Genomic DNA, 12270 nt, shown 5'->3' on the forward strand with positions numbered 1-12270 from the left:
TGTTACCTCCTTTTATCATTCTTCTCATGCTAATTTCCCTTCATCATTCTTCCCGCCATACTTGGTTCCCCCCATCATGACTCCCCTATGTCTTCTTTCCCATGCTTGTCCCAAGTTAAGTCTATAAATAGCCCTCTCATTCCAAGCACAAGGGAGGAGAGTTCTTAGTGGTGGTAAGGAGAAGATTTTAAATATTGAAGTTTTCTATTATAAGTTTGTGAAGCTAGTTTTTTTCGAGTGAAGATCAAGAGGTCAACTGATCCCGTTTCCTACCGGTGCTGAGTCACCCTATTTGACGAAGGCACTCCGTAGTGCCTCGAGTTAGAGCTCAAGAACAACTCTCGGGAAGACGATGTAGAGTGGCCCTAGTAGACTCACCAATAGGAAAAGAAGACTGGAGTAGAGGAAAACGAAAGAAGATCAAGCGGTCGACTGATCCCGTTTCCTACCGGTGTCGAGTCACCCCGTCCGAAGAAGGTACTCCGTAGTGCCTCGAGTCAGAGCTCAAGAATAACCCTCGAGAAGATGTTGTAGATTAACCCCTGCAGATTCACAGACAAGAAAGGAAGACCGGAGGAGAAAAAGACGATGGGTAAAACCAATGGATTTTCTCTTCCTATGTTACATCTCCGCCCCCTTTCCCGAACCGGCCTCTGCTGGTTTATTTGATTTTATTTCATTTTTTATTTTATTTTAAATAGCTTCTTTTTAACCCATAAAAAAAAAAAAAAAAGGAAACTTCATAAAAAACACAAAAATTCAGAAAAATTCTCAAAGAAAATTCAAAAATTTTTAAGGCTTTGAAACTTATTTACATTTGAAAATTTTTGAAGAAAATCCAAGAAAGTTTCCAACATATTTGGCAAAGGTTAGATCTGTTTCCTAACATTCAAAATTTTCAAAAATACATTCTAAAGTCATATCTTTAAAACTATGACTTTCATGATTGTTGTCTAAAATTCGGTTGTATTCGGAAGAACATTGGAAAACCCCGAAAGATCATTGGTCTCGACCAAGACCTTAAAATGGTTTTTCCCCCAAACTGGTCAACGTTTGACCGGTTCACCATTCCCGTACCGGTTCACCCCGGTTTTCTCCATTTCGCTTATATACTATTATTATATCCAGAAAATTCACAAAAATCACAAAATATTCAGAAATTCCAAAATTATTTTCACATTTTGATTTCAACTGATTTTATTTGGGTTATTTGGAAAGTTTGGGAAAAATCACAAAAATATCTGTTTAGGCACCAAAAGTAATCCAATTTTGAACAAATTTCAAAAACCTCCCAGAATATTATTTTTGATACTAAAAAAACCTATAGATTACAAAACCCCTGGGAGCGTATTTTGTATCCTATCTTCGATTTTCGTTCCCGATGACTGCAAACAAGAACATTGACTCTTCGGAGTACTAGATTGCCCCGGTTACGAGGGAATACCTATATAGTATTTTCATTCTTTTGATTTTTGAAAGGGAGTAATCTTTAAAGACTTATTACATTTATTTCGGGATAATTCTTTATTAATCTGGTACCATTCGTAAGAACGGGCGTGTAGGGGGTGTTAATACCTTCCCCTCGCGTAACCGTACTCCCGAGCCCGACTCTGGTAACGCAGGCCGATTCTACCCTTAATGGGGTAGCAATCAAGTGTTATAACCGCACTTCTAAAGGTTAGTGGCGACTCCACCACACATAGTTTTCCAAAAAAATCACATTTTTTAAAATCACACATTTCCATCCATTCTTCCCAGTTCGCAAGCTGAACCCATTTTTAACCAGAGATTGGTTCTCTGGGCCGGGTCCGGGATGTTGAGACAGCTTGACGACTCTGCTGAGGACGTTTGAGAGTTGAGCTAGTGATTAATTAAGAATTATCCCGATCTCAAATCTAAATAAGCCTTTTTGATTACTCCCTTTCATTCTTGTTCAAATTTGGTTGCATATACATGAATAATTGTGAATGCCTTGCTTGTTTTGATTCGTGAATAAACATGTGTTTGGTTCTGTTTGTTTTTGCTAAGCATGTGATTAGCAGTACCTTAGATAAGCATGATGTTTTGTTTCTCTTGCTATTTTATTAAGTATGTGTTCTGAATAATGGATGGATGTGAGGATGGAATCTCAATCTGGGAACCTTTTGTCTATAAGGATAGAGCTTAACCACATGTGATTGTCCATAATCTCTTGCCTAGGGTAGAGCCTCGGAGGACCTTATGTACATAATTACCCCGGGGTTGGGACAGAGGCTCCATCCTTCTCCCTGTGACCTTATATGATTATAACTTGAGATTTAAAACATGTTGCATGATGCATTTCATAATAGGCATTGTCATCTGCTTGGCCAAGGTTCTGTTTAAAATCCGACTCATGGAGAGCACAGTAGTCCATCATGAAACTGAACTAGTAGTGCAATTGTACTTCAAAAGTCAGCAAAAGAAGAGGGGTGACAACACAAGTAAGGAATCGGTGTTGGAGATACCAGACAGGGTTGACATCAACGCTCGATCCAATTCCTTAAAGGAGCTGAGAGACATTTGGAAGGGGTGGACGCCTCAGGGACGATTGACTTTTTCTCAGACGTACAAGTACATCGGTTTTCTTTTGCATGTTTTCGTAGACTCCCACATGATTGAAGCATTGGTGGAATTCTGGAATCCATCGTATTGTTGCTTTACTCTGGATGGGGTAGACCTTGCTCCCACCATAGAGGAATACACTTCACTATTGCATCTGGCCAAACTACCAACGCCCTACAGAACGTACACGCCCGCTTGAACATCTATCATCAAGGATTTGTTCAGGGTCACCGAGGTTAAGGTCCAGAATCTGAGAGAGTTGATGGAGAAGGAAGGAAAGGAAGAAGCCCAACTGCATCTGCTGGCATTAGCCATCTACGGCCTGCTTATCTTCCCGAAGGAATTGGGAATCATCGATCATGCCACCATTACCTTCGTAGCACAAGTAAAGGAAGGGTTGAATCCAGTCTATGGTATTCTGGCCGAAACGTTCCGATCTCTTAACAGATGCCGAATTAGGAGACATGCTCGTTTGACCTGCTATGTGCCATTGCTTTATGTGTGGATGATGAGCCATTTGTCATGCATCCAGGGATTCTTTCGCGCTTCTTTCTCAACAATCAGAATACCTTTAGCAGAGTTTGAAGTAGCTCGTTGGGAGGAACACGCCGGTAGGACCGAAAGGAAAGACAGACTACAGAATCTAGTCAGCAAGGGGATTGTATGGCAGGCACCGTGGATCGACCAACCCAAAGTGGTATACAAATGTGGAAACCTTCCTTGGGTCCCACTGCTAGGTCCCTTGGGTGGAATATCCTATGCACCGCTTATGTTTCGAAGGCAAGTAGGCGCAATACAGTTCGTACCCATGACCTATGGACTGGCAGATGTTTGGTTCACATATGAAGATAATGATAGCAAAAGGAAGATCCGGGAATTTTTTGTATCATGGAGGCATGTGTACATAGTCGAAGCAACCGGTCAGAACTCGGGAGTCTAGGAGAGTTATGAGCTATAGAAATGTGACAGGGTGAACCTCGGTTCCTGTGTGAGGGAAAAAATCTGACAGACAAGAAATGGCCGAGAGAAACCATGTGTCCGTCTGAAAGAATGACCTCCAGAGAACAGTTTCCAAAACAAGGTCCGGTAGATCCTCAACTTGAACCAAGCAAGCGACCAAAGATTCAGGGCTCACCGTCAAAGAAAGCATCGGTAGTTTTGAGAAAGGAGAAATAGAGACTTCAAAAGGTGCTTGATCAAAAGGTCCAACAACTGAGGGAGTCAAAAGCAGAAATTGAGGAAAAATCTCAGTACATACAAGACCTAGAAAAGCGGTATGACAAATAGAGATACCATTTCAACAAAGTGCTTGAAAAGATGGAGCCTTGTGTAAGTAAGGCCAGGGAAGCCCAGTACAAAGCATTGAAATAGAAGGTGGATAGTGCGGCTCTCACAAAGTCAAAACCTACCCCAGAAGATTCAAGCTGCCTCGTCGGGAGCGGACCAGGAAATCAGGATCTGACACCTGTGTAGACTAGTTGGAAATTTTATGTGTTTTTCACTAAAAAATGTATGAAAATTTGAAATGAAATGATAAGGATTTTTTTTTGGAACCTTGGCTAAAGCACATAGGACTACATGATTGCACCTTTTTCATACATACTCATAAACATCCATTACATGCATTTGTTCTGAAGGATGCGGTTTTTCATGATAAGGAGGCGAAAACAAGCTTGACGTGACTAAGATCCAGCAAGATTGAGGCAAGTACGCACCCGTACAACACTCGCGGAAAAGCTAAGGCCATGGCAGAACAATTAGAGAGCCGTGTTTTGGGGATCGAGTAGGGGCAGGAAGAGCTGAGCAATCAGCTGAAGAAGATATTGGACCTACTGCTGAACAAAGAGAAGACAGTGCAAGATCAAGATCATGAAGAAGAAAATGACCCTATCCACCCGCCTGGTTTTACGCTAATTCATGGGCAATCTTCTGGTCCGCCCCCATTCACCTCGGAGAAACCGCCGCATGGCACGCCACCTTTTATCCCAGCAGTGACAGGAATGGGGATGCCCTTATCAGCAATTGCGGGTGTAGGGACAAGCAAGACCACGACGGAATACCGTTGTGACGAGTTGGCAGAGCGGCTAAGGGCCATAGAGGGGACTCGGACCGCCAGTACCGCTAGACCCTCAGATTACTGCCTAGTGCCTAATGTAGTCCTTCCTCCAAAGTTTAAGATGCCAGACTTCGAGAAGTTTGACGGGACCACATGCCCTCAGACCCACCTCTGGATGTATTGTCATTCGATGGCCGCCTATACCGATAATGAGAAGTTGATGATGCATTGCTTCCAAAGCAGTCTTAACGGGACGGCAACTAGATGGTATGTCCAGCAGAATAAGGCCCAGATCCGTACGTGGGGTGACTTGGCCAATGCCTTCGAAGCGCAATATCGTCATATCTTGGAAATGGCTCCAGACAGGATGTCTCTTTTGGAAATGGAGAAAAAGCCAACAGAAACTTTCAGGGAGTATGCACACCGTTGGAGAGACACGACCACTCAAGTGGACCCTCCGGTCAGCGACCGTGAGGCAATATTGATGTTCGTAGGGACGTTACAAGATCCATACCGTTCATATCTCGTAAGGTCCACCCCTCATAATTTCATGGACATTGTAGCGGCAGGGGCCAGAGTGGAAGCCGACGTCAAAGCTGGACGGATAAAGACTGGCACTACCGATAATGGCCCAAGTAAGAAGTGGGTCAAAAGTAAAAAGGAAGAAGAGACCCAAATGATACAGGGGTCTATCAGGAGCCTAAGGCAGAGAAGCTGAAGTCAACAACCTAGGGGAAATTTCTACATGGAACCAGTAGTAAACCAAACACTACATATGGGCCCCAGGCCCCAGTTTGTGGCCCCCACGCTTGTGCCAGCCCAGCCGAACATACCAACTCGCCCGAGCCAGCAGACACACACGAGGAATACACCCAAGAGTTTTCAGAGAGTGGAACCAATTCCTATGTCATACGCAGACTTATTCCCCCAGCTTCTAGAACAAAGTATGATATCTACCATCCCTAGGATTCCTCTCACAAATCCTTCCCCGCACTGGTATAATCCCGAGGTCCGATGCGCGTACCATGCCAATTCTCCAGGGCACCCTATTGACCAGTGTTGGGCCTTCAAACACAAGGTGCAAGATTTGAGGGATGCGGGTTGGTTGTCATTCGATGGGAAGCCGGTTGGTATTCAAGAAAATCCTTTGCCTGACCATGGAAAGGACAATGTTGGAATGATCGAAGAACAAGATGGGGAAAATCCGAAAGAAGATGGGAGCAAATGACGCTAGACTGGGTGTATAGTGAACTGACAACGGCAGGCCTAGCAGGACTAAAGGCTATTTGCCCTAAAGGCGCCCCATGCACATGCCAAAATACTATGAAAAGATCAGTACAAAAATGTGAGACTTTCTGGATTTTTCTAAGTAGCTTGATTGACAGCAAACGAGTGGAAGTTAGCCGTATTCAGAAAACGAATAAAGTTTCAGTTATAGGGGAATCTGACCATCCCCAATTCACCAACAGACCATTTATCCCCATCATGGGAAAAACCCCACAAGTCCTAGAGGCCCCAGTTCGGGTAGTGATCTCAGCCCCTCACCCTTTCGCATACCGCAGTGATCGGGTAGTGCCATGGAGGTACAATTGTGAAGTACGCACCGAAGGAGAAACTAGCAGTGCTGCTGAAGTAAGAGGGATAACCAGAAGTGGAAGGGTTTATATGCCGGAGGTCTTGGAGAAAGTGCAACCTAGCCAAGAACAGAATAGGAACCTGAAGAAGCCAATTCAATCTCAGGAAGCCAAAGAATTCTTGAAAATAATTAAACACAGTGAATACAACATCATTGACCAATTGAAGAAGATGCCAGCCCATATCTTTATCTTGTCGCTGTTGTTGATTTTGGAAGCCCATCGGGAAGCCCTATTAAAGGCTCTTAATCAGGCCTATATTCCCCAAGACATCAGCATCGATAATTTTAACCACGTGATTGGTGGTTTTATGACTACCAACTACATTACATTCGCTGATGAGGAGATCCCCGTGGAAGGACAGGGGCATAATTAGGCGTTGCATGTTTCCGCTAAATGTCGAGATCACATGATTGCATGAGTGTTGATTGATAATGGGTCATTTTTGAATGTCATGCCCATGACGACCCTACAAAAACTGCCTGTTGACCCGTCCTACATAAGGCAAAACAATTTGACTGTGCGGGCTTTTGACGGCACCCGCAGGGAATCGGTGGGATCTATTAAAATTCCTATGCAAATTGGGCCGGTCACCTTCAACATTACATTCCAAGTCATGGCCATAACCCCATCTTATAGCTGCTTATTGGGGAGGCCGTGGATACATAACACCGGGGCAGTTCCGTCTTCTTTGCACCAACGAGTCAAATTTGTTGTGGATGGGAAATTGGTTTTTGTATATGATGAAACCGATGTTATGATAACAAAGCCCACTTCCACTCCTTATGTGGAAGTCAAGGAAGAGGAATTGGGGGACTCGTTCTGAGCGTTCGAGATCATAAATGTCGCAACTATAGCAGTAGGATCTCCAATCCCACCCCCTCAGATCTTCGCCGCAGTGCATATGATGGCGTCTGAAATGATCAGAAAGGGGTACCATCCAGAAAAGGACTTGGAAAATACCTATAGGGGATCCGAAAGCCGTTAATGCTTAAGGAAGTGAAAGATAGATATGGCCTTGGCTACATACCTACGGCAGCAGACCGGAGGAAGAAAGCTGAAGAGAAGAAGATGCGGAGGGTGGAACGAATCACTGGTGAAACAAGCTCCAAGGAAGGATTGTACGTCCCGTCCATCAGCTAGACCTTCGTAAAAAGCAGTCAATCCGACCTGGAGGCAGAATTGCGGCAATTGAGTATATCAGTATTGGATGCTGAAGTCCCCTCGAACACTTCTACGGAGTGGATCTGTCATCTCCAACCAGGAGTACAGCTTCAGAACTGGAGTTCTTTTGATTTATCAGATATCATCATGTAATGATCTTTTTTTTTTCAGGATTTGTTTAGTTTTGTTTTTCTTTTGTATTCCCCCGGCCACTGAAAATCGGGGAAGCTCCTTAATGAAAATAAATCATGCATTCCTTGTCATTTATGTGCATTTTGGAAATCAACTGTCAAAATTTGTTTGTTAATTTCATGCAGGAATAAAGAAAATAACAACACTAGAATCCCTCACCAAGTAATTGACATTAACTTTGAAAATCTAATCCATGAAACCGAAGTTAAAGATCAAGAAATAAACTTGTCCCCTGAAATGGAAAGAATGTTAAAGTTAGATGAAAAACCAACCTTGACCAGTAGCGATTCCACCATCGTGATTAATCTTGGAACCGAGGAAGAATCCAAGCAGGTGAAAATCGGGGCACTACTAAAGGGTGAAGAAAAAGACAAAATGATTGAATTACTAAGGGAATACCGAGACGTGTTTTCCTAGTCGTACCAAGACATGCCAGGTTTAGACATAGATTTAGTAACCCACAAGATCCCACTTCACCCGGATTCAAAGACAGTAAAGCAGAAACTGAGGAGAATGCGGCCGGAGATGTTACTCAAAATAAAGGAGGAGGTACAGAAACAGCTTGAGGCAGGATTCTTGGAGGTGGCCCAGTACCCTGAATGGATGGCCAACGTTGTCCCCATAATCAAGAAGAATGGTAAAGTACGAGTTTGTATCGACTACCGGGATCTAAATAAAGCATGCCCTAAGGACAACTTCCCTCTCCCACACATTGATGTGCTGGTGGACAATACGGCGGGGCATACTTTATTTTCATTCATGGACGGATTCTCGGGATACAACCAAATCAAGATGGCACCTGAGGACAAGGAAAAAACGACTTTCATCACATTATGGGGGACTTTCTGTTATAAAGTTATGCCATTCAGACTAAAAAACGCCGGAGCCACTTACCAGAGGGTTATGGTAACCCTTTTTCATGACTTAATGCACAAGGAGGTTGAGGTTTATGTTGACGACATGATCGTTAAGTTGTGATTGTTCGAGAGGCTCCAGAAGTGCCAATTGAAGTTAAATCCCGAAAAATGTACCTTCAGTGCTACGTTCGGGAAGCTATTAGGGTTTATAGTGAGTGAGAAAGGGATTGAGGTAGATCCTGACAAGGTCAAAGCCATTCGAGAGATGCCTAGCCCAAAGTCTGAAAAGGAGGTGCGAAGCTTCTTGGGTAGGCTCAACTACATTGCTCGATTCTTATCTCAATTAACCCCCACCTGCGAACCCATCTTCAAGCTGCTGAGAAAGAACAACCCAGAAAAGTGGAACGAAGAGTGCCAAGTGGCCTTTGAAAAAAATAAAGGAGTACCTTTTGAATCCCCCAATACTAGTGCCACCAGTGCCCAAAAGGCCTTTAATCTTCTACCTGGCGATTTCAAAAAACTCCATGGGTTGCGTATTAGGCCAGCATGATGAGACCGGGAGGAAAGAAAGGGCCATTTATTACCTTAGTAAGAAGTTCACAGATTAGAGTCTAAGTACTCTGATATGGAAAAAACATGTTGCGCTTTGGTATGGACGGTCAGCTGGCTGAGGCAATACACCATGTATTACTCCACCTGGCTGATCTCCAAAATGGACCCAATCAAGTACGTGTTTGAAAAGCCGTAGTAACTGGACGAGTAGTATGATGGCAGATGTTGTTGACGGAATATTATATTTCTTATGTCACCAGGAAAGCTATTAAGGGTAGTGTCATTGCGGAATACCTAGCTGAAAAAGCCGTGGAGGATTACCAACCGATGGAGTTCGAATTCCCAGACCAAGATATAGACTCCCTAACCCAAGGGGAAGAAGACCTCGAAGAATGGAGGATGTTGTTCGATGGGGCAGTCAATGTTTGGGGACATGGGATAGGCACGGTGGTCATATCACCAGATAGGAAACATTATCCGGTGGTAGCTAAGCTCATCTTCCCTTGTACTAACAACATAGCTGAATACGAGGCATGTATATTGGGTTTGCAGACCGCTTTAGATCGGGGTGTCAAGCGACTAATAGTAAGAGGAGACTCGGCCTTAGTCATCCACCAGCTAATCGGAGAATGGGAAACTCGCGATTCCAAGCTGGTACTGTATTGAGAGTACATTCAAAAGATGATAGAAGGGTTTGACAGTATCAGTTTTTCTCACACGCCAAGAGAAAACAATGTAATGTCTGATGCACTAGCCACACTAGCAGCTTTATTCAAGGTAGAAGAAGGGGTGAAGATCGAAACTATTCAGATCAGAGTACAACCCGAACCTGCCCACTGCACGGTGATAGAGGAGGCCGATGAAAAACCGTGGTTTTATGATATCAAAACCTACATCCAGAAAAATGAGTATCTCGAAGGGGCAGCCAGTAATGATCGGAGGACTATCAGAAGGTTGGCCATGGGTTTCTTCTTAGATGGTGAAGTTTTGTACAAAAGAAATCATGACATGACCCTCCTACGGTGTGTAGAGGCACAGGAAGCTCGACAAGTCATGCATGAGGTTCAAGAGGGATTTTGCGGTACCCATGCTGGAGGCCCCTCATTGGCACGAAAAATACTTAGGAGCGGGTATTATTGAATGACCATGGAGAAAGATTGCATTGACTACGCCTGAAAGTGCCATAAATGCCAAGTTTATGGTGATCGGATCCAAGTCCCACCGGCCCCACTTCATGTTCTCTTCGCACCTTGGCCCTTTTCAACCTAGGGCATGGATGTGATCGGGCCGATAAGCCCAAAGGCCAGTAACGGACACCGTTTCATCTTTATGGCAATTGATTATTTTACTAAATGGGTAGAAGCCGCCTTGTACTCCAATGTCACACAGAATGTGGTAAGTCGTTTCGTCAAAAGAAAGTTGATCTGCCGGTACAGAATCCCTGAAAGAATAATCACGGATTACGCCAAGAACCTGAACAATGCAGTAATGACCAAGCTATGCAATCAGTTCAAGGTCAAGCATCACAATTCAGCGCCGTATAGACCACAGATGAATGGCGCGGTGGAAGCAGCCAACAAAAACATTAAGAACATTTTGGAGAAGATGACAGAAACTTACAGAGATTGGCATGACAAGCTTCCCTTCGCCCTGATGGCTTACAGGACTACGGCCAGAACCTCCACGGGCGCTACTCCCTTCTCTTTGGTGTACGGAATGGAGGCAGTGGTCCCTATAGAAGTTGAGATCCCATCTCTAAGAGTTTTGAAAGAAGTAGAGTTGGTTGAGGTAGAGTGGGTACAATCTCGGTATAACCAGTTAAACTTAATCGAGGAGAAAAGGATGGCCGCTATAGCCTATGGACAATTGTACCAAAGAAGGATGATGAGAGCGTTTAACCGAAAAGTGCGGCCCTGTTAGTTTCAGGAGGGGGACCTAGTGCTGAAAAAGATTTTACCGATTCATACGGACCCTCGTGGCAAGTGGACACCAAACTATGAAGGGCCTTACGTGGTAAAGAAGGCATTCTCAAGAGGCGCCCTACTGTTAGCAAATATGGATGGAACAGACCTTTTGCACCCTGTTAACTCTGATGCTGTAAAAGAATATTATGCCTGATGGTTGTATACATCTCCAAAAGAAATTAATGAAAAGATCACAGTGTTATTTCATATGTTCCCTCTTTGCTCATTGTTTCAATTAAATGACGGATGGCCATTTTTGGACCACCAGTTCCCTTAAAGAACCCACTGTTTTTAATCACTTGATGAACCTTTTTGAGCTTTAAAATCGAAACCATCTTCTTCGAAAAAGTCATTTCCCAAAATTTAAACTGGGTTGGGATTTTCAAAGGTCAGACAAATCATGCGAGGCAATAATGCAGTGCCAAAATAATGGCAGGCCATCTTTCTGCTACCCAAAAGTTAGAAAAAGAAAACACCCCTTGATGCCCCCTATTGTGCCTAAAAATGATTATCCTTTCGTTTAAACCCGCTAAAGGATCACGCCCCACACTGGGGCAGTTTTGGAAAGACCGATCTCGAACGAAGTCTAAATAAATAAATGGAGGCATGATTCCTCGTAAAAAAAAAAAAAGAAAAAAAAAAGGAAAATGATGCAAAAGAACAAGGGGAAAATCAAAGCACAGGAAGGGCAGGAGATATACGTCATTTGTTATCTTTGGCCAATTCACCCTTTGGTAAAATTCATAAGTTCGAGCCTTATGCACCCTTTCTTCTTTAACCAATACCCACGATCTACATTACAACCCGAATGAAAAGACCTGACCAGATTGGCATATGTTGTTGCCTCAAATGATTTGTCAGACTCAGTATTGAGTCTGAACTACGTAATGACCTGATCCTGAAAAGGTACGTAGGCAGCTTGTTCAAAAGGACGAGTTTGGTCAAACTCTTGCAAAAATGTCTCACCCCAAACTGGGGCAGGATTTGTTGCCATAGTATGGGTTTTGAGCCTTGGTTTCCTTATTCTTCTGAAAACCTAAATCCCCAAGCCTACGTTTCGTCCCGAGTCTTAAAGACCATCCAGAGATCGAAACCTGAAGCAAAGCACCAAAATAAGCCTTGAGCAAACAAAGGACCTAAAGGAACTATTCAACTTTACAGTACCAAAAGGGCCAGTCTCCTTCTAGTTGAAATTGGGGCAGTTGTCGTAAGAACAAGAGATTTTAGTTTTCACAAATTAATTTCGATACCTTTTGGAACAAGGGATG

At 43.6% G+C, this 12270-nt stretch overlaps 1 protein-coding gene across 1 annotated transcript; it reads left to right on the forward strand.

The window, feature by feature from the left end:
- Window positions 1-2374: 2374 nt before the first annotated feature.
- LOC131149529 (uncharacterized) lies at window positions 2375-3523 on the forward strand. Its single transcript, XM_058100062.1, has 2 exons — window positions 2375-2766; window positions 2809-3523. The coding sequence occupies exons 1-2, from the start codon at window positions 2375-2377 to the stop codon at window positions 3521-3523; spliced, it is 1107 nt and encodes a 368-aa protein (XP_057956045.1).
- The last annotated feature ends 8747 nt before the right edge of the window (window positions 3524-12270 follow it).

This window comes from Malania oleifera, chromosome 1, assembly GCF_029873635.1.
Source record: "Malania oleifera isolate guangnan ecotype guangnan chromosome 1, ASM2987363v1, whole genome shotgun sequence".
NCBI classification, from domain to species: Eukaryota; Viridiplantae; Streptophyta; class Magnoliopsida; order Santalales; family Ximeniaceae; genus Malania; species Malania oleifera.